General features: G+C 43.4%; 1 protein-coding gene across 2 annotated transcripts in view; it reads right to left on the bottom strand.

The window, feature by feature from the left end:
• The window catches only part of LAMA4 (laminin subunit alpha 4), a 139,002-nt gene extending 116,900 nt beyond the window's left edge, over nt 1–22,102 (bottom strand). The window contains exon 1 of one of the 2 annotated variants that reach the window (XM_045010233.1): nt 21,578–22,102. In XM_045010233.1, coding sequence (XP_044866168.1) covers nt 21,578–21,778 — 201 coding nt within the window. In that variant the 5' untranslated portion in view covers nt 21,779–22,102. The remainder of the gene's footprint in view (nt 1–21,577) is intronic. The other variant, XM_045010234.1, reaches the window with a different exon arrangement.
• Between the last annotated feature and the right edge of the window lie 888 nt (nt 22,103–22,990).

The raw sequence follows: 22,990 nt of genomic DNA on the forward strand, positions 1-22,990 counted from the left end.
CTGTTGTTGGGGTGCCCAAGTTCTGCCTGTTGCCAGCCTGCTCCCTGACTGGGAAGGTGAGCAGTGGCCTCATGGAGGCTGCTCTCACCTCATGCTGTGACTTGCAGTATGGATAGCTTGTGCAGAGAGGGAAGAGTTACCTTATGCCCTCTTATTCTCCTACATAGTGCACAGGGCAAGCCAGGATCTTGCTGTCTAATATCTGAATGTAAATTTTGAGCTGTTCAGGGCAGATACTGAATCTTGTTTCTGTGACATTCTTAGCACGCTTTTGGGCTCTGAAAATCATTATTGATCATCATTATTATTTTCTCAAGAATCTTCAGCATGAGCACAGGACTATACCTCTCCAAAAATGCTTGCAAAAATCAAATCATATGAAGAATTGCAAACCACTGGCAGCAGAAATGTACATTTCTGCAAGGTGCAGATTTATCAGTGCTTCCATATTTTGAGCAGTCCTAGAAATGGAGTATAAAACTGTAAAGAACTTGGTGCATGTGTGACTCCTATTACTTACAGTGGGAAGTTTGCATGCATTGAGGAGATAATATAGCCCCAAGTAACAAATATGCCCTTATATATAGATTTTTGATGCATATTTGATTATTTGTATTTTCATCTTCATTATCTGACCATCTGTATGATGGGTGGTACAGCATCTGCAGGACTCCAAAATGTTTCCCCACTCCCATCCCTAAGAAAAGGGCTTCTAGTTGAGAGGTGGGATGTTAGAACCCAGAGGAGCTCATTCAGGGGCTCAAGGGAAGAAGGCAGAGCAGCTGTTCCTAATTTCTAAGGAGCATCTAGAGCATAATCTAGTGGAGAGAGGCATCATAAGAACTAATGGCTGGAAGTTAGAACCAGGCAAATTCAAATTAGAAAGGCACAGGTTTTTTTGTTTTGTTTTGTTTTTTAACAATGAGGCTGATTAACCACTGGAACAAACTACCAAAGCAGGTGGTGGATTCTCCATCTCCTGATGACTCCCTTTCAAAACTGGCTGTCTTTCTGGAAGATATGCTTTCATCACACACATGCCATTGTGCCCAGTACAGGAGTAACTAGATGAAATAATATGATCTGTGTTACAGAGGAGGTCAGACTAGATCAACCAGTGTGATGTTGTGCAGAGGGCACCTCTCCACTCCCTGAAGAGGTTTTCAAAAAACATATGTACTTTTGCTTTGTTTGTTTTTGTTGTGAGCCTTGTTTGGAGTTAGCAGCCCAAAGATCTGAGGCCCTTTTGATTATGGTTTACTTTGCTTTGGCTCTCTAAAGATAAATAAGCTGACCTCTGTCCCAAAAGCAGGATTTTTCATTCTACAGTGTCCTGTTTTTTTGTGAGGAGGACTTTGGACTAGGGATCTGTCAGGCTATCATTTACACTTTGTACATAACCTGCTGCGACAGAGGTGCCACCTGGCATCTACATTTTCTTTAGCGCTGAGAAAGACAGTCAGAAATTCCCTACAATTCACTGGATGCTTATTTTAAACTAAGCAAGTTACTTCAAAGGAGATAGAGCCATATTTTCAAAAAAGCTAGATTTCTAGCTCTCATTAAACGTGATCCAGTTTTTCAGATGTTTTCAAACCCCAGCAACTCCCCATTGTGACAAGTGTGGCTAGGTTTTCAAACAAACTATACTACACTTAGCAAATATTTCTTTCCCTGCAGCATGCTTGAATATCTCTGACTATGGAAATAAATCCTCCCCAGCCAAGGTTTAGGGATTTTTTTGTCAAATATTAGCCAGTAACTGAACTTTGTCTAAAACTAGAAATCTCAGGAAGAGTTAAAAAATGCTTCCTGCACCTTTGCTATTTCGAAAATCATCTCACTGTTACAAGTAAATCAGCTCAAGTTAAGTGGAACATTTACATGCAGATTAGTGAATAAAGTCATACTAAGCAACTAGTCGTAATACTTTGCACTTTCATCTGAGCTCCTCAAAGCTCTTTGCAATCTACAATGAATTAAGCCCCAAAGGCGCCTGTGAGAATAGGAACATTGTCCCAATTTTACAGATGGAGAGAGTGAGGTACATAGGGCTTATTTCTCCCATGGAGTAACCCTCATTGGCTTAGTACCCTGTGGTGGGAGAATCGCAGCCAGAATGTTTGAAAGGCTTGCTCACTGTAAAGTGGTGCTGATTACAGTGTAAATGTCTCCAGAGATGGTCACACAGCAAATCCATGGTCAAGTGGGGAACAGACCCCAACTCCCAGTACAGCCTGCTGGCTCCCAGGCCTTTGCTTTAACCTAGAAGACCATCATTTTGTTCCTGTTCTAGTAACTTATATTTTATCAAACTGGAATAACCCTTCTGAGCTATGCTGCCTTTTTTTTTGAGTGAATAAATGAAGTGCTGGGTTGTCCTCATCTAACACGGCATCCTAGCAATCTACCCTTGGACATCTGGTGGGCACAAAACATTCAGCTTGTCACAGTAGGAAAGTATTAACTAACAAAGCATTCACTTTAACATCAGACAGATAGGGGACCCTCAGTCTGTTAATTTCTCTCAACCAAGGAGAGAATACAGGCTACGCCCTCCCCTCCCCACACATCCTAACTCCTGTTTGGTGGTATAAGTAGCATCCCACAACTTTCAAACATAGATTTGACAGTGTAGGCTCCTGGTCACAGAATCATGGACACCCATTTTCCTGCTCCCTGTGAGTGAAGTAACAGCCCTTTCAAATTCCCCAGCAGTTTGCCCAGTTCAAAGACATATTTTTTCACAAGCACACAGATTTAGTTCTTCTCAGGACTGATGGGAAACATTCTGCAAACAGCAGGAGCTGTAATAACACTATGCCCCACAGTTCTGACCTCCTACGTCCTGTGACCTGAATGAGACGCTCTTACTCGGTGCTGAAAAATAAAATCTGACAGATGTAGAGAACACATCGTGTTCAACTGGTTTCTAGCTCAGACACAAGCTGCAAGAGTGGCAAGTGAATAAAACAGGGGACAAGGTTTCAGCAGTCCTAAGTGTAGCTACAGCACTTGCTGTGTGACTTTGGGCAAGTTACTGAATCATTTAGGTGAAATTCTGGTTTTGGGGAGTGTAGTTGTAATGTCTGACGTATGGTGTTCAAAGGCATTCTGCCTTCATGAGGGCTGGGGGGGGGGGAGGCAGAAACGGCCACTTCAAAGGTAGGAGTGTGTGTGTGTGCGCGCAGGAGCGGAGTAGGTTTTGGGCACTAGCAGGTATGCAGAGCCCTTACTATAATTGCAACTAGCTAGTAGCTCCTTCTTGGTCCAAGAAACACTACTGGATATGCTAGCCCATCTCCCATGCTCTTAGTCTCCCATCTTGAGCAACCGCATTTGCCTGGTTCTTCTTGCACATGCTGGCTAGGAAAAGTAGGCAAAAAGGCTCTCTGGACAGTGTTTCTATTCTAAAGTGCCCCTGCAGAGACAGTCAGAATGTAGCTTTCCATATGTGATTCAGTTTACCAAACTGTAAAACGGAGATTTATTATATTTTTAATGCATGCTATGGTTTGCTCCTAGTAAACTACATTAATTGCATGTGTGAAAGTCTTGAGCACTGCACCATACTGAGCAGGGCACAGAGTACAGCACAGATTTAGAAGCACACACACATTATTCTAGACATCTTTTTACATCAAAAGCGCACTGTGGCTGAGGGACTGATTAATAAATTAACAAATCTTTTCTGGAATGAACTAGATGAGTGGAGAGTAAGATAATGCAATTTTTGGCTATTCCTAAAGCAGGGGGTCTCAAACTTCATTGTACCGCAACCCCCTTCTGACAACAAAAATTACTACATGACCCCAGGATGGGGGACCGAAGCCTGAGCCAAAGCTCCAGTCCTGGGGCGGAGGGGCAAAGCTAAAGCCCAAGAGGCCAAAGCCAAAGTCCAAGGGCTTCAGCCCCAGCAGGGTGCCTGTAACCTGACTGAAACCATGACTGAAACCCTCAGGCTTTGGCCCCAGGCAGTGGGGCTCGGGCTTTGGCTCTGGCCCCTGGCCCCAGCAAGTCTAAGCCAGCCCTGGCAACCGCATTAAAATGGAGTTGCAACCCACTTTGGAGTCTCGACCCACAGTTTGAGAACCACTGCCCTAGAGAACAGCGGACATGGAGGTAAGCAGACATTTTAACAGGAGTCTTAGTAACCTATTCAGGTGTGTGTCAGCAGGTGTTGTCTCTTTGGTCTCTGGGCTATTTGGGGCTATGCTAGGTGACTGTGCAAGACTGGCTTGCAAACATTGTCAAGAAGTAGAACTAGGAGCTAATAAATCACTGAACCCTGCATCAAGTGTTACCCACCTCATCCTTGAAGAGCTTTGCTCACTCACCTCTCACTACTATTACATGTATGAGCATTAGACTTTTCACATAATACCTAAGAATGCTATTTCCTCAATCAACTAACACCAGACTTGTAGCAATTATGAGTGTACAACAACCATCAGTTGGGAGACAGGCTTGAGGCTAAGTGTAACACCCTCAAAACTTGGAACCATTGAGATCACAAATGACTGTGTTTAAATTTTTTGTGCCCCCCCCATGCTCCCAAGACAGGTGGCACCACTCCATTTTGCCAAAAATGGACACTTTCCATGATTACATTAGGTCTAAGTCTGGTCCAGGGAGGGTAAAGGATCTGATCATCATGGATATCAAATCTGTGTGATGTGTCTGACTTGGGTTCAAACTTGTCTAAGAAGTGTGTCTCCATTTTGTTCTTTTGGAGTTAAACTATGTACAGTCGAACCCATTTATGTCGACCTCGGTTAACTTGCCAATCCTGTTAAGTCGACGGTTTACAAGTGGAACCGCCAGACTCCCTCTTTGGCTTATGAGTTTCTCATCCGTTATGTCGATTTGCCGAACCCTAATATCTCGAGCCCGTCCCCGACCCACCGTGTCCCCAGCCGCCGGCTCCCCGGCTCTCCAGCCGCGCGGTTCCCCAGCCGCCCGCTTCCCGCGTCCCCAGCCGCCGGCTCCCCGGCTCTCCAGCCGCGCGGTTCCCCAGCCGCCCGCTTCCCGCGTCCCCAGCCGCCCGGCTCCCCGCGTCCCCGACCCACCGTGTCCCCAGCCGCCCGCTCCCCGGCTCCCCAGCCCCGCGGTTCCCCGCTTCGCCGCCCGCCCGTCCGCCCGGCTCCGCTTCCCCGCCCGCCCCCGTATACCCGGTCCCTGCCTGTCCCCGCCCGCCTGGCCCCGCATACCTGGTCCCTGCCCGTCCCCGCCCCACATACCTGGTCCCGGCTTCTCCTGCCGCCCGCCCGCCGGCTCCGCTTCCCCGCCCGCCGGTCCCCGCTTCCCCGCCCCCGCATACCCGGTCCCTGCCTGTCCCCGCCCGCCCGCCCGGCCCGCATACCTGGTCCCTGCCCGTCCCCGCCCGTCCCCGCCCCACATACCTGGTCCCGGCTTCTCCTGCCGCCCGCCCGCCGGCTCCGCTTCCCCGCCCGCCGGTCCCCGCTTCCCCGCCCCCGCATACCCGGTCCCTGCCTGTCCCCGCCCGCCCGCCCGGCCCGCATACCTGGTCCCTGCCCGTCCCCGCCCGTCCCCGCCCCACATACCTGGTCCCGGCTTCTCCTGCCGCCCGCCCGCCGGCTCCGCTTCCCCGCCCGCCGGTCCCCGCTTCCCCGCCCCGCATACCCGGTCCCTGCCTGTCCCCGCCCGCCCGCCCGCCCGGCCCGCATACCTGGTCCCTGCCCGTCCCCGCCCCACATACCTGGTCCCGGCTTCTCCTGCCGCCCGCCCGCCGGCTCCGCTTCCCCGCCCGCCGGTCCCCGCTTCCCCGCCCCGCATACCCGGTCCCTGCCTGTCCCCGCCCGCCCTCCCGTCCCGCATACCTGGTCCCTGCCCGTCCCCGCCCCACATACCTGGTCCCGGCTTCGCCTGCCGCCCGCCCGCCGGCTCCGCTTCCCCGCCCGCCCGTCCGTCCGTCCGTCCGCCCGGCTCCGCTTTGCCGGATCCAGCCACGTGCAGGCAGCGCGGTAAGGGGGCAGGGAGGGGGTGGGGGGGTGGATAGGGGTTTATCTCGATCATTGGTTATCTCGATGGCTTTTGGCAAACCCCTAGGCCGTCGAGATAACAGGGTTTAACTGTATAGAATGAGTCCTCACACACTTTACATATAAGCACATGATAACTGCTGTTGTGTTTTGCTGGGTTCATTAATTTTCCTTGTGATATGATGTCTGCTAATCTTTCATTATCTAGTCTGTGCACTTGTGATATCAATTGCAGCTAATTTAATTTATTTGTGCATCGTGTCTTCTAGGTTTCATTTTCCAAAAGTTAGAATGACTTTAAGTTTGCTAAAGAAAGAGAGAAACTTCAATAATAGACTAGGGATCAATTCAGTCCTAGATTTCCCCAAAAGCTTAGTGACTAAGTGAGGGAATAATGGTAATGTTGTGGAGTAAGTGTTGTTATAGGCAGTTTGTTATGACAGGCCCATTTACGTATGGTGAGCCATTAAGTGAATCTGCATTTCCTCAGGGTTCTATTTGTGGCACTCAAGCTAGTTTATATTTATAGGCTACCTTTCGGTCCTGTCTGTATTACATGTCTCTCTCGTTGATGACTGGGCTTGAATATCATTTAACTTTCTTAAACTAAATGCCGACAAGATGAAATGGTTGCTGATTGGCCCACTTCAGGGGAGGCCTCTGTATTTCTCCTGGGTTGTTTCTATTAATGGCTGTCCTGCTTTACTGGTGTTTGGACATTATGCTCATTGGTTGTTGATCTCCTACTGCCCCTCTCCAACTTCCACAGTCCTGCTGCTGCGGCATCACTCTTTCCTTTTCCCCCTTCCCATCTCTCCTTTTCGCTTTGGTCCTACTAACTCATCCATTTCATGACATTCCCTTCATCTCTATCCCATTAATTCCCTGCACAAAAACAAATCGTATTAATTTTAAAATTAACATAACAAGCAGTTTCAAGATACTCACTGAACAATTGATTAAAACTCATTAACTTGTACCTGTAAATTGTACCATACTCTCCCTACATACTCCCATCTGTTTGCCTTACCATGTTGGATCAGGTCCTTATCTAGGGCTCTGTTTTGTACGTATAAATATGGGTGAGATGAATAATTTTATGTATGCAGGTAGTCCCATTTAGTTTAGTGGGATTAATCATGTTAATAAAATGCATTACTGTTTGCAGGTTTGAGGCCTTACTTTGTAAGTTTTGGGGGGGATTAAGACAATAATTTTTATGGCTCAAGTATCTACCATACTCTGAGTGCTAAGTATTTAATAACTAAAATGGGTCAAATTATTTTATCCTTAATCAAGCAAATATTAAGAACTGCAGAAATTGGCCCATTGGTTATATCTTCAGCCCCAAGTCATCCTTTGTGCTTTGTATAAACTACACACACACTTTGTTGAGGTAGTGTGGCCTAGTGGCTAGAGCATTAAACTGACTCAGGAGATCTGGTTCTATTCTTGGCTCTGCTACTTGTCTCCTGGGTGACCTTAGGCAAGTCACTTTCACCTCTCTGTGCCTCAATTTCCCCATCGATAAAGTGTGGAAAATAATATTGACCTTCTTGGTAAAGCACTTTGAGATCAAAGCATTGAGTATATAAGAGGTAGGTATTAGTTATTATAGTTTTATGCCCATAGCTCTTTACTATCTCTGGAATATCTCACCCTTCAAGATACAGATCACATTTAGGCACCAGTGAGGAATTTTCCCACTGTTATGCAGTATGTGGAATTGACATATATATTATATGGAGTTTTCTATTCCCCTGAATGAACAATCACTCATCTTTGATCCAGTCTCGTACATTCTATGGACTCAAGCCTGCAAGCGCTCTTCTAGCAAAACTTCCATTGGCTCCAGTGGGAGTCCTCCACAAAGAATGCTCACAAGATTAGTTCCCCTTTTTCTATGTAACCAATGTCCTGACCCAATACCAAGACTTTAATCCATGATATCATAACTTTCCATCTGGGACTTCTTTAATTCAGTAGTAATCACAGTTCTGATTAGTTCTTTCCAATGTCTACAGCTAGTACAAAACTTGGCAGCTAAACTGTTCACCAGATCCAGGACCTCGAATCAGCTTAATCCAACGCTGAAAACACCTCACTGGCTTTCAGTTAGAATAGCAGATCAACTTTAAGAGTCTTTTGCTCATTTACACAGCATTGCTTGACCCTGCTCCACTTTATTTCAAAATTCCCTTCTCTTCATACTGTCTAAAGAATAAACTGGACTATAGAAATTGAGGGTCTTTTAAGAGTGACCGCCAACCTTTTTGTTATCCAAGCTTGACAGGCCTATGAATCTAGCTCAGGTTTAGTTAAGGAAAATATATAGAGAAAGAATTAAGCAAACACTTAACATTTTGGTCTTAAGTATTTCACTTGAAAACGTGGGAATGGGATTGGGGTTTTTCTTTTTTTGAATGTTTTGGACCAAATTCTGCTTTTTTCATTGCATAGGCAGCCATGGTCTAGGAAGTGAGGGAAATTAGGATATGGACAAACTCATTCTACACAGAAATAATCAATGAAGAAAGCAGGTAGCCGTGAACTTCAGTTGAAGTGTCAGACATTTTGTATTTTATTTTAGTTCAATACAACATTTTAAAAAACGTATTTTTTCCCCTTGATAAAACAAACGAGAACTGGGAATTTTAAATGAAGAATAATAATCTGTCCCCCACCTATGCCTCTCAGAACAAGTGTTGTGCTGACACCCTTTCTGCTTACCTGCCTACCTTCTTCAGCACATGCCTCGTCCCAGCCCTGGTCTCTAGGATGAAGGATTTTGTGATGGATGTTTCAATGAGACATTGCAGCTCTAACCAGTTTTTAAGATCTCCTTCCTTCACTTTGATGGCTCTTTTATTGATTTTCAGACTGCGTTTAATTTACGTATAATTTCAGTTAAAGAAGAAATTAATGGGATCCAAGTTAGAAAGTACACCTCTGCCCCGATACAACGCTGTCCTCAGGAGCCAAAAAATCTTACCGCGTTATAGGTGAAACCGTGTTATATCGAACTTGCTTTGATCCACCGCAGTGAGCAGCCCCCCCCCTCGAGCGCTGCTTTACCGCATTATGTCCGAATTTGTGTTATATCAGGTGGCATTATATCGGGGTAGAGGTGTAGTAGTATTTTCAGGCTCCCTCTGGACCTGATTCTGCAGTCCCAGTAAAATGAAACTTCCATGGGAGTTTTCCCTCTCTGGGTACTGCAATATTAGATCCTGAGGGTATATCTAAACTCAAAAAAGCCACCCATGGCAATGAGTCTCTGAGCCCAAGTCAACTAATTCGAGCTCGTCAGGCTTGTGCTACTAGACAAAAAATGGCAGTATAGATGTTTCCATGCGGGATGGAGCCTGGGCTCTGAGATGTCCCTCCCTTCCCTTCTCTCAAAGCCCAGGCTCCAGCCCAAGCAGGAACATTTACACTGCTATTTTTAGCTCCAAAGTGCAAGCCCCAATTAGTTGACCTGGTCTCTGAGACTTGATGATGCTTTTTTTTTTTCAGTGTAGACATTCCCTTAGAAAGCCAGCAACATCTCAGCGTGTTGGCTACAATATAACATCAAAATAACTGCAAAAAGCAATGCGAAGGGCCAGAATCTGCACGGCAGTGTTACTTCATAGTTACACCACTGTGACCAGGAGTAGACACTTGCTCTCAGTGTTTTCATTTCTTCTTCGTTGGCTTCAGCTAAATTAATTTGAGTTTCCAAGCCTTACAAACCTGGTGAATTAAAAACAATCAAGCTTGCTTCCCCATTTCCTCTAGGCTCTATTTACAATTTCTATAAGCCTTCAGTAGCCCATTCTTTGAACTAGAAAGGTCACATTCTAACTATGATTACTGAAGAAATTAATTCTGTATTGACATCATAGCTAGACAGTTAAGTAGCCTTGGTAATAAGACAGTACAGCTGTTAGAGAGTAGTCAGTGTGATAAAAAGCCACTTTGTTTTAGCCTTCATTTTGGTAAATGTTGGTGAACTGAAATTATATGTAAATGTATTATGTGTGAATTGGTTTATTTTTAAAAATGTAAACATTTCTGGGAATGACACATTTCCCAGATTTTAGTGTCCAAACCATTATTGATGGTACATTTTATTTAAAAAAAACCCCTCCCTATATACTGTATCTCATTACATTACAGTCTCCCTGCATTTTGACCTTTTTCTCTGCTCCATTTATGCTGCAAATTAGGAGCGAACAAAAAGTTTGTAGTGTTTTTTGTCCACAAGACTAGTTATCTTTTCTTATTCCTTTGTCTTGGCAAGTATCTCAATTCAAATGACATTTAATTAGACTGTAAACTAAAGCAATTACACTAATTACATAAATAGCAAATTACATACATATTGCATGTTACTTAATTTGCAGAGGTAAACTCACGTTTTTTGCCAGCTAAATATTCATCTTGCTAAAGAGAAAGCACTGTCACGGCACAGTTTTTTTTAAACTGAATTCTAATCTAAGGTACACAAATGGAAATTGAAGGTCCCCCTAATTAATTTGCTGTGGCACTCAAGCAAAGATGGCCAATATTGGGTTTCCACTTGAGCAGTATTAAGTGCCCATTTGAAAGGTTAAACACAAACCCATAGCATTCATCCTTCTACAGTATTGGAGAGATGAGGTTGTTTTATCTCTGTGAAAATAATGCTAAGAATCTATACTGAAGATTCGTTAAAAGTAAACTGCAACTCTTTTGCTTAGCTCAGCAGTCTGAAAGTTCACAAATAAAGGCTCACTTTCATTGACTCCAGCAATGTAAAATCCCTCAATCAGAGACAATGAAAAACCATCTCAACCAAAGCCTTCATTCTACTTTAAGTAGTGGGCCTGATCCTTGGACCCACTGAAGTCAATGGAAGTTTTGTTGTTGATTCCAATGCAGGAGAATGCTCATAACCATAACATAGGTGTTTGAGAGCTCCATTGCCTACCTACCATTGCCAAATGGGAAGCTTTTTGTATCACATAAAGGGCCCCAACGCACCATGCTCTGCACTAGACAGATAATGTCACTGCTGCTCAGAGATTGCCAAGAGTAAAGTTAACAAGACTATGATCAGTTTTAATGCTGCTATTCAGGATCCTATGAGGAAGTGGGAAAAAGATAATAACTATCTCAATTTCTCTGTTACTTAACAGAGTTATGAGCCACAGCAGAGGCTGAGAGGGAGTAGGGCTATTCACACATGAATAAAACAGACATGGGGTTTTCTCCATTCACTGCCATGGCACCTCCTTGTGGCTCATCTGGGGATTAGCTCACCACAGGTTTGGTGCCTCTCTTACGGTTTCTCAGCCTCCGGTCCCATTCTCTCACTCTGTGCCCTCTCTCATGCTCTACAAACTGTAGCAGCTTCTTTTTGTAGTTTGGCCCTTTGGTCAGGTCACTATAGTTTCCCGCCTTTCATGGTATCCAAGTCTGTCAAACAAACTGCCTCAGGCAGTCTTCAAAGTCCACTGCTCCATCTGTAACACTTCCCCAGTGGCTGGTAGACCCAGGCCCACCCTCTACACTGGGTGCCAGCCTAGGGACCTGACAATCAGTAGCTAAGGTCCATGCAGTCTCACCCTTGCTGCTGTTTTCCCTAGGCTTCTTCCTACTCCTTTCTCTCAACTCTGAGCATGACTGCCAACTCTCTGCCTGCCTTCCTGGGGGCAATGTCAGCTGTCCCAGGCTCTGCAGACCTGGGTTCTAGTCCCATGATTCATGAACTAGGGTAGATAAGTGTTTGGCTACCTAGTTCACAAGCGGGGCTTGAGCCAGTAGGTGTGCTCAGAGGCTGTCTAAATCCACACCAAACAGCAGTAGGTTTTGGTGGGGGGGCACTCACTTGAAAAGGGGCAGATTCCCATTCAAATCCCTTCTCCTCAGCAGGACTTGAACTGGGAATCTCTTGCATCTCAGGTCTGTACCCTGAGCACTGGGCTAAAGGTTATAAGGGAGAATGTTGTTCTGCCCACTCCCCAGTGGCTTTGTGGAGTTAAGTGGCATCTGAGAATGCCTACTGGCTCAGGACCCACATGCGACTGAGGTGGCACTTACATTCATGAATCACTCTGGGGTTTAGCCTGGAGATAGTTGCTTGGATGCCTAGAGAGAAGCAGCAGTGCACATGTCCAGAGGCAGAAACATAGGCACAGAGGGAACTTTTGCTGCAACTATGTAGGTGCTAAGCACGTTTAGGCGCTTATAGGGTTAGCTGGTAGCTGAGTGGGAGTTTTGTGGATTGCAATGGGGCCTAAAACTAGGACTAAAGTATCTAAGTCCCTTTGTGGATCTGGGCCTCTGGGCTTCAGCTCCTTATTCATAAAATGGGAACAATAGCACTTCCTTACCTCATGTGGCATTGTGAGGATAAATAAAGATTGCAAAGTGCTCAGATACTAAATCAACAGGGGCCATACAAGTACCTTGGGTAGCTAGAACGATGGAAGCCCTGCACAATATCCAGGGACAGGACCACGATAAGAAGTCCAGTGGCACCCTTACCTTTCTCAGTAGCTAGGATCTAGCTGGTGCCTCCTCTGCTTACCACCTTCTGTATCAGCTATTGACTAGTAGGTTCAGCTTCTAGCTACTGTGGAAATTGCACAGTCATACTGGGGCTTTTGAGAATTGGGTACTATTATGCTAATAGAGCAAATAATGCCACTTCTTAAGATGGCTGCCAATGTAACCGACAACTTTGTTTTCAAATGCATTTCATAACTTATTTCATCATACCATGAAGCATGAATCCTGCTTTCTTAACAATGTTTAAATTAGTGGGCTCAGCTGCTATTTCCTTTCAGCTATGCTTTCACATCTCAATTTTCCCAAACATTTTACATTCTAATTTATTGAAAATATTGTCTTGTGATAAAAATCATATATCTATCTACATCTATCTATATATAATCTGTTTGTTTATTTGATATTTTCAAGTTAGTAAGCATGGAATTACAAAACAGACCTATAGGACTCTGTAAACCCTTGAGAAAGGTCTGCCTGTGCATATCTCTGTCGTAATGGTACCAGAATAATTGTAAGTGTTGTAGAGGGAAATGATAATACAAAGTAAAATGGTCTGATTTAAAGCAACAAAATTATCTATCGTTCTGGTCAAATAATTGTATTTAATTTTGAAAACCTCATCCGTTGCAGATGTTTCCAGACTGTTACCCTTCCTCAATCCATATGGAAAACAAAATACCATTCAGTAACAGAGGCTGATTTAGAGATGGGGTTGGTTCCAATATAAACAGTTCTTGGCTAGGCATTCTTCATAAAAGTGCACAGTCATTTTTACCATATAAAGTGGGAAACACAAAGCCTTAACTTAAAAGGCATTCTTTCCCACAAAGGCGAAGAGCTAAAATGTTTTAGCTGGCTGCAAGCTAGCTAAAGATAATTTAATACCTAGCCTCTGCACAAATTTATTTTTTCTACAGCTAGTAAGTATAAAACTTGTTGTATTATATATGCACTGTGGCAAACAGAAATACTGCTAAGTTTGGCAAAGCAGATGGTCCAGATACCTCTCTTAACAAATATCCATTTTGTTTCCCTTGAATAAAATACAGGAAAGATGTCATTCTCCTAAAAAAGAAATGAATAACTGAGTCAAATTTTTTCACGTTAGTCCATGGGACAAGCTAGAACTAAAACTACAGTTATCAACTACATGCTTACAACCCACACATTTCCAGATGTCCAGGACCACCGAAGCAATATATATATATATATTCAAAGGCTGATATGCCCAAGAGGAATTTACTGCAGGTATTATTGTATTTACCATGAGAACACTGGATAACAAGAAGGTGACTGAAGGTGACTGAAATTTTATTTAGAGTCGCTTTATTATTTAACCAATAGATAAGATAGCTATCGCAAGGCCTGTAAGCACCAGATGGAAGCCACAATGCAAAACATTAAAAGACACACACAGTCAAAAATTCTAGTATGCAGGCTACCCCACTAGAGATGTAATCAGTTCCTCACTGGCTCAAAGAAAGGGTGAAAGGGAATATCAGGTTCAAAAGTAAACAAACAGCCCCTCAACTAACCTGTTTTCCTTCCCCTGAAAAATAAACAAAATAAAGGAAGGTGCCCATAGAAATCAGGAATAAACCATCGTGGACTTGAGGCATGCTTTGAAAGTGATTAGCAAAGGGAATTTAGGGGACGTATGGAGCCCCCCCAGAGACCCCTTCCCTCATTATTCCACTAGAGGATGGGGGTTTTCCTTTGTGTAAAGACCAAGTAGCCCACCCCAAACCTAGTAGATTCTATGGGATCTGCAGGAGGTCAGGTCCACTGCATGAAGCCCCTGTGACTTCGCCTTCCCTTTCTCCCACCTCCCTGGCAGCATGGTTCTGATGGATCTGTGCCCCCAAGGACTCCCCCAGACTCTATAAGTCCCAGGCTGTATTATCTTTTCCAGGGAATCTATGTGGTACAGAAGGGGAAGATGCGTCATGCTCCTCCGAGCCTGCTTGTTCCTGAGCAACCCCAGACACTATAGTGAGGTTTACAGTGGATCTGGAGGAGGGTATACATGGTGCTGAGGAGGTGACAGAGTTCCTCTTCTGCATGGAATGGGGGAGATCCATGAATGAATGGTTCTCTCTGAGTGGGCAACTAGATGGTATTGTATGGGCCCTGGGAGGAGTTCCACAAAAAAGCATCATCGACTGAAAAAAGCTTTGCCCCTGCTCTAGTCATGACTTAACCTGTGGTTTGACCAGCCCTAACCAGTCATGACTGGCTCACAGCAAAATCAGGCAAGAGAAATTTTCCTGCTCCTCCCCACTCCTATCCCCTTGAACCTCTACTAAAAGTGATACGAATCATAGTAGGGGGAGAATAAGCATACTATGGCATGGAACCAAGGTTTGTAATAGTCTGACTCAACCAAAATGGCAAAGACAATCCAGACACTTTAGCTAAGAATGATCATTGTTAATGCATAAAGAAAAGGTCAATCTCATTTAAAACAAACAAAAAAATACCTCACATCTTTTGGCTTCTCAGTATTTAGAAATACTGAGTTAATGATGCAACATCTAGCTATCCATCTGTCCATTCATACCCTCTCCCCTTCAACCTCCCAGCTAGTCCTCTTTTTAGCTTCCTGCCTCCCAATCCACTGGGTCCTCCCCATCTGACATTCCACCCAATGTGTCACCCTTCCCTTTTGTCTAGAAGCTGCTGCTCCACCACACACTCACTTGCTGGGTCTACTTGACACCCCTCCCATCTGATATCTATGGGGAATACCAGCAGAAAGGCCATCCTTGGCTAATTAGTGCAAGGGTGTAGGAGTTAAGCATAGTTCACAGCTTAAAAATCTTAGCTAAAATTGTTGGTTTTGATAGAGTTTGTTACAGTAGATTTAGTTTGTTGATTAATTATAGAAACACATTTGGAACTAACATTTTGTTATGTTAAAAGAACCCAATGAGAGTGTTCTTCATCATTTAGGGGCCAATCAGAGTCTTTCCACTGACTTCCAGAGGCTTTGCAACAAGCCCTCACAAATAATGCTTAATTACTGTTGGGTATAACACATTGTAAGCTGGGAATTGAACTCTGCTTCCATACCTAAATGTATTTTCCTCCACTGTTTGTTGTAAAGGTCAGATTTGGGACGAGTGCTGGACTTCTGGCACTACTGTTTTGTTTGTTTTCAGAAAAACGGAGCCCTGCTGCATTTGTTTTGAGAAAAGAAACATCTAAAGAATTACTTGGATATTTCAAGCAAACATGAACAAACAGATCAAATTTAGTGCATTCTTTCATCAGAAAACAATTCAAATGGCTCAATATATACTGTGCATTCGGAATGCTAGGATAATTTTTGGTGGTTTTTTGTTGACAAAGAATGAGGCATCACAAAGAGAGGAGTATAAAGCTGGTGGATTGATAAGGTTGCAGCTTCCATTAGAATCAGAATGCCAGATCCAAACACTCCTGAATTTGAGTAGTGTTTATAAATGAACTGGGATCCTGATCCAAATTTTGCAATCAATCTTAATTAAAACCCAGATTGGAATGTCCCTAAACTTTAAAGGGTTTAAAATCTGGATCCAGAATACAATTTGAGCCCACCTCTCCCATCAATATTTAGGCATATTTGTCACAAATCTCTCAGATTAAAGGTATTGGTCATATTTTTAAAGCTGTTGAGCAACAAAAATTCCAATTAGAATGATGGCAGCTGTGGTTGCTTGGCACCATTTAAAATCAGGTTATATCACTCTCCCTGACATGCTGATCCTTGTATTGCTTCCCATGCCCATTAATAAAACTGGACCTTTAATTCCTTCTAGTCTTTCCCATGCCCATGAATAAGAGTGGACATAAAACTCCTTTTATTGTTTATGTACCCCTGAATAAGTCAGAGCATTTTGCTGGTACTTTCCCAACATTTGGTTAGCTGCAGTAAAGTTTAGCTCATATTATTTTGCTGGTTACATTTTAAGCACAGACTCTCATCTTCTTCACTAAACTTGAAACACAACTTTTCCCACTGTCCACTCAGTCCTCTAATTCCATTTGCTTCAGCTTTCCATGATTTAAGGGATCTGGGGCTGGCTGCTTAACTCCTGCAGCTGATTTTCATTAAAACTTTGATGAGAAACTTAAGTTGGAAATGCAAACATCTGCAGTTAAACATCCTCATCATTAATGGACTTTTCTCAGAACATAACCCTGTTACACCAGGAACAAACAGCAGCAAAAAATCCAAATTACCCATTATGGTAGTTAACCTAACATAACCCTTGAGGGTCTGAAATGAAACTCATTACAAGATCTGCTTTTTGCACAGTGAGATGCAGCTCCCACTAGTCAAAAAAATATAAAGATCTTTGTCAGGTTAAAAACCTTTTTGGTCTGTTTCAAATGGATGCATACCAAAAGCAGGGATCAAACTGTGTTTTCACCAAAACAGTCCCTAAGTCTTTCCATTCCAATTTTTATTGCTGGGAATGGCACTTTTGATTATGGTTACTTTGAAGCCTACATTTTCAAGTTACTACTGATTTTTGAGTACTCCAGTTTTTGAATAGCTAAATTCAAATGCCTGATTCAGATGCCTGATAAAGGGGCCTGATTTTCAGAGGGGTCCAGCCATTTTTGGTCATCACTTTATAAAAAAATCAGGCCTCTTTAATTGGGTACCCCAAAATGAAGCATCCAAAATATCACTAGATGCTGCAGTCTGCAGTTCAAATTCTAACACATATTCTACTTACTTTTAAAATATGTTTATTACATGTTGGTAACTAACTACCTCTTCACAGAACTTAATCTTGATTTTTCATCTTGTCTGGGTTGTTGCTAGAATACAGATGAGTCCACACAATGCCCCCAGATTGGACACCCCAAAATCAGTGTGTGAAATTTGAATCTAGACCAAGGTCTGACTTTTGCAAAAGGTGTCGTCCTTTTGTAACTGTCCAAACCATAGCCCCAATCATTCTCAGACACTCACGTGTTCAAAAATTGGCTGCTGATTTTGAGGTTTGAGTCCTTGGATCCTTTCTCTAAGCAGAACCTTTCCAATAAAATATTTTAAACTTTTTATATTTGGCAAAAATAATTCCTGGTCTAAAGCCATTAACTGCAGCATAGTTACACAAAGGATTAATTTGGGCCAGTGCAAACTGCTCTCTCTCCATACATCTCCCCTTCCTGGATTGGGACACTTTTCCCCTTACCTCATTCATGAGCTTGGGAATCTAAATTCTTGGAAGGTGATGCTTTTTAGTGTGTTTTTCATACCTAACTTCCTAACCTGCCTATGAACAGCAATTTCTAGGCTCAGTCTCAGAAACAGAATCCCAGCGACCCTACTTATACTCATATTTACTTTCCTAATACAAATTCTCCCTACTGATTTTGCTCCTCTCTCTCACCTGGATGCCTTTTGTTAAATTCTTCCCTAGCCCCAACTTTGGAAGGAAATCTCCCATCCTTAGTGCTTGCAAATCTAGCCCACTTCTCTTATTACTTCCAAAGGACCCACTGATTCGTAGTCCATGACCCAGTACTTCTCCAAATCAAACCCTTCCAAGAAGATATTGCATTCTTCAAGAAGACACCCTGGGTCCTGTACTATGGAAGGACTAATGGCAGAGCTAGCTGTGCCAACGGGGAGCAACACTATAGAAGCATCTGAACTATAGAGAAAGAAAGGATGTAGGAAATGGATGGAAAGTCATGTGTAGGAGGGAAAGACCATTTGGTATGAAGAACACTGACCAGCATACTAGACTCCTAGGCTATTGCTACACTGCAAATTAAGGTGCAATTGAAGCATGGATAAGCATACCCAGACTAACTTTAATGTAGCTAGTGTGGGTAACAATAGCAGTGAAGAGGCAACAGCATGAGTTTCAGCATGGGCTGGCAACCCAAGTACTTACCCATGCTTCCCATGAAGCTTGTACTGGAGTGGTTAGCCCACACTGCAGCTCGCAGCACTGTATCTTCACTGCTAGCATTACCCATGCTACCTGGATTAACTGGAGCTCTCTGAATGACCTGAACAAAGTTCCAGTCCTCTTCCGGGGAAGTTGTATGTGTTGCATGGGGCTAGGAAGGGTGCATAATTGGGGAGTTTTTTGTAAAAGGACAGCAGAGTATAAAGATATATGGGTACCAGTCCTCGAGGGTCTGTCCAGTTACTGGGATTCATTACTCTCACATGACATTCAGGTATTTAATAGTGTTGTATCAAGCATAAAGGCCTTTGGGTTCAAATCAGATACACAGGAAGGCTAAAATTCCAGCTGGTTCTGAATTTTTCTAAAGCCAGTTCTTCCATTCACCATTAGTTTTTAGGTTACCAAACCAGGAAAAGGAGAAAAGTAAAAGGCTAAAGAATATTGACCAGTGTATTCCCTTGTACCTCAGGCTTTCTTCTGCTTCCCTTCAATTATTCAATCGGTTCATAGTATCGCAATCTCAGCAGAATTTAAGAACACAGCAATGTAAACCCAGCCAAAAAAGTATGTATTTTTAGACATTCTCACCCACTGTGTTTCTAATCCTTCATATTTGCCAGTGCATTATCTAAATAAGAATGGTTCGCAGGGCAAACTCTGCATAGTATTAACACCACATGATGAAATGTCATGAATTCGTTGTGGTTTAGGACTACATTCTGGCTATATTGTGGTTTGTTTGCTTTGCGGTTAAGTACAGGCCTTCAATGGCACCATAGTCTACCAGGATGCATTACGTACAAAGATTCTGTGGTTCTATAACTCTACCTCACAAACCCACCCGCTATATAATTCAGCACTGTTCAGCATGACTAACAGCCTCTGTCTGCTTGGGGGAGTTATAGGCCTGAGCCAATGTTTAGACTAAGGAGTAGATTCAAGCAGGGCTGTGTAAGTGAGTCTCTACTGCGGTTCACACCAATCTGTGGATAAAGAACTCAGGCTCACAAAATGGCTAGTTTTAAAATGCACATTTAGGGAGAAATCCTGTTCCCAAGGCCCAACCTGAATAGTTGGGCTGGTGCTGGGGAAATCTGTAAGGGCTTGAGGGAGGAGTCTTCCCCACTCAGGCTACAGAGAGAAAGAAAGCTGCTCTATGACCTCTACTCTATTCTCAGGACTGGAGTAGTCTTCCAAGCCCTAGCAACCAAATCTAACACAGGGGTCACTGGGCAGTGGATCCATGCAGCAGCAGATCTACCTGCCCTGCCCCTAAAGAATGTCTGTACATGGCCACACATGGAGTTGCCATGCAGCTGGGCTCTGAAGCACACAGGGCATGTACCTCTATAATGTAGGGGCTGAAACCCAGCTGCCATTCCTCACAATGGAGCCTCAGTGGTTCTGCAAGTAGGGCCCTCTGCACCATTGGAGCAGGCAGTAGGATTCAGTGCTTAGGGACAGATCTAGCGTCCACAGAAGTGAGTGGAAAGACTCCCGTTGGCTTCAATGGATCAGGCCCTTAGTGCAAATATTAACTATTTAAAAGATAAAATAAAATAGAACAAATGACACCTTTTCAATGAATGGGGGTGGGGGAGAGTGTCTTTCCTAAGCCGTGTGCAAACTATCATTCAGCACTTTCCTGGTGTAAAGTCCAATAGGTTAAACGAAGCACATGCAGTCTGGCTTTGTGGAGTCATTCAGTGTGATTATACCCAGAAAGGCTAGGAGTTTTATCTGTTAAAAGCTTATGCCCGTTATCCTATGAAACTCAGTTACAAAACCCATTTGTCTCTTAAATCAAGCATTCATTCAGGGACTTTCCATTTTGTAAGCAACAGGTGGAGATACTGTTTCCCAGTGGCTAATTCCAAGCTGTGGAGAAGAGATGTACTTCCCTAATTATGGAATGTATCCAAGCCCAGGCGAGCTCCCCACTGCCTACATATTAAGCTGGGCAAACTCTAGGTTCAAAACTTTCTCACGTAGGTCACGTTTCGCCCCAGAGAAGTAGTGGAGTGGACAGGCCTTTCCTGAGATTCCTCAGCTGTTTGGAAGCACAGTAATGTGGGTGAGGTTTGTGTAATCAAATTTGGCCTTATACTGAAGCCCTATTGTCCCAGAAGATATTTTTCCAGGATGCTGTACATTTACTTTCATGGTTATTATCATTAGTAATCAAAGCATGGTAAAAACATTTAGTTTCATGACATAAGATATCAGTGTCATAACTGTGATATCAACACAGCTGTGCTCATCTCGCCTTTTTCATGTTATCTCTCATTTTCTGATGTTATGCTAGAGTAATTATTCTTCCCCTTCCCATGACCTTAGGTGACTTAATTTGCCTCCTACTTTGTATCTCCCACACATGAGACATTGATCTGTCTCTAGCGTGCCTTGAAGTCATTTATTTTTTTCTTAGTTTTTTTTTAAATAGTTCAGCTCAGATGCAGCCTTACTTGAAATCAGAAGTCTAAAGTAACTTCAAGAAGCAGATTGCAAGAAAACTTACCACAACAAAGTAACTTTAGGATCATCCTGATTTCTTCGGTCATTAGTCCTACTATCAAACTTTCTGTAATGTTTAAAAATCTATGCAGGTGTTTTCTCTGCAGGCAGTTTCCTAAATACTCTTTGATTTATTAACTTTACTCTAACCATAAAAGGAACCTCCATTTCCAGAGCTGGATTTTATGTAAGAGACAAAAGCAAAACTTCTGTAATATGGTAGATTTTTTTTTGGCAAACTCTTTCTGGAAATCCAAGTGAATTTAAAGATCTGGTGACTATTGTTGTGACAATTAACCCTTGTAAAATAGCTCTGTTTGGACAGGCCTATTTAGTTATGCTGGCAGGAAAGTCAGAGACATGCTAAGCTAGTACTGCTTTATAGTACAGCTGTTTATTGAAAGCAGGCAGGGCATGTGTCTATTTTGAAGTCTGAAATGTCTCTTTTAGCCTGAAATGCAATGTCCAAAATCCCCCCACAAAACCCTACAGTATCACTTGAAGGTTCAAATGATTAAACTAACTTTATCCGGATGGGAATTTCACCACAAGCACATGAAAGGAGAAAGCTCAGACTCTAGAGATAGAATGGAGTTACTGTACCTCAGCAAAAGGCACCCAACTTCCAGTAGCAACTGACTGCTGCTGCCCTCTGATAACAGCGGATTCTTGATTGCTGACCGCTGAGCTACCTTCAATGTCAAAATGAAAAACGCTGCCCTCGCCTGAGGCAGCGCTGGAGAAGAAACATCCCAAGAAGAATAATATAGGAAAAACAAAGGGCCAGGCTGAGATCAAAGCCATTTCCTCCCCTTACATCCAGCAGTGGTCTTCTAGCTTCTTAGTAATTGTTTACCCACTTCTGCAATCAGCCCCCACCCCGCTTCGTTTAGTAGTGCCTCAGATATTTTAACTTTCTCTCAGCTTTCAGTTTCCAGATGTGGCACTTCAAGGCAGTCTAACCAGATCCTTATTTAAAAAAGAAAAGCTCTTTTGCTTCCTCCCTCGCTCGCAGTCTGTGCCTGTGGCTCCTCTTTTTCCCTAGAGGCTTCAGCTGAATAACATGCAGATGGGCAGTGCTTAAACAGAGAGTGTCAAACACAGATTGTATTCCAGGAAAGCACCACTAGCTCCCCAGCCACCTTATCTCCACTTTGTCAGGATACAGACTGAGTCTGTATTCAGGGCTCTGGCTTCCTTCATACGTTCACATCATTCCTTTTTACCTTTAGATTTGGGATCCTCCCACTCAAACTTTGCCATTCAGAAACTGAGGTCAGACCTTTACTCCCCCTCCCAACTCCCCAGGCTGGACATAATCTGGCTGCTCCAGAATAAGAATCAACTCTCATGATTATTTTTTTAGCACCTCTAGTTTATTCAGCAAAAGGCAGAAAGGTGCCAGATTTATTAAAAACTTTAGAGGCCCCTATTTAGGAGGGGGAGCATGGGCGTGGGCAGGGGCAGGGGGATCAAGATTCAGAATGTCCCAAGTGTTAATAGGGGTAGGTGGCTTTTCTGTTGATCAAAATTTCATGTTTGTGTGAGAGAATGGAAGATATAGGTCTTATTGAAACATACAATCTAATATGCTTAATTGAAACCCCCCCACACCCTTTTTCCTGAGCCTCACCTCCCATTTTCATGTCTGCCTGTGCAAAAGAATATCATTCACTGCAGTTTTGGAAAATGACTTCATTACTCAAATGCATGAACTTTTATTTACAAAGAGAATCTTGTTTTCCTTTTCAAGAGACGCTTTGTGAGGCCTTAGAAACAAGGCTTTCAGTGTATGAAAGCACATCCACAGCTGACCTCTTATTTTCTGACTATAATCTCATGAGGACTACGTCAGACTAAGTAACCTTTCCAAGATTTTTGGACAAAGTCCAGATATAATTATATCACTGTGCACCCCCTAACTTAAGTGTCAGTGCTGAATCCATTTGTGACATACTGGGTTCCATAAAGGAATATCGGACTTAATATATTTGTATTGTTCAGGAGAGGGGTGCA

The sequence above is a fragment of the Mauremys mutica genome, chromosome 3, assembly GCF_020497125.1.
Source record: "Mauremys mutica isolate MM-2020 ecotype Southern chromosome 3, ASM2049712v1, whole genome shotgun sequence".
NCBI lineage: Eukaryota > Metazoa > Chordata > Testudines > Geoemydidae > Mauremys > Mauremys mutica.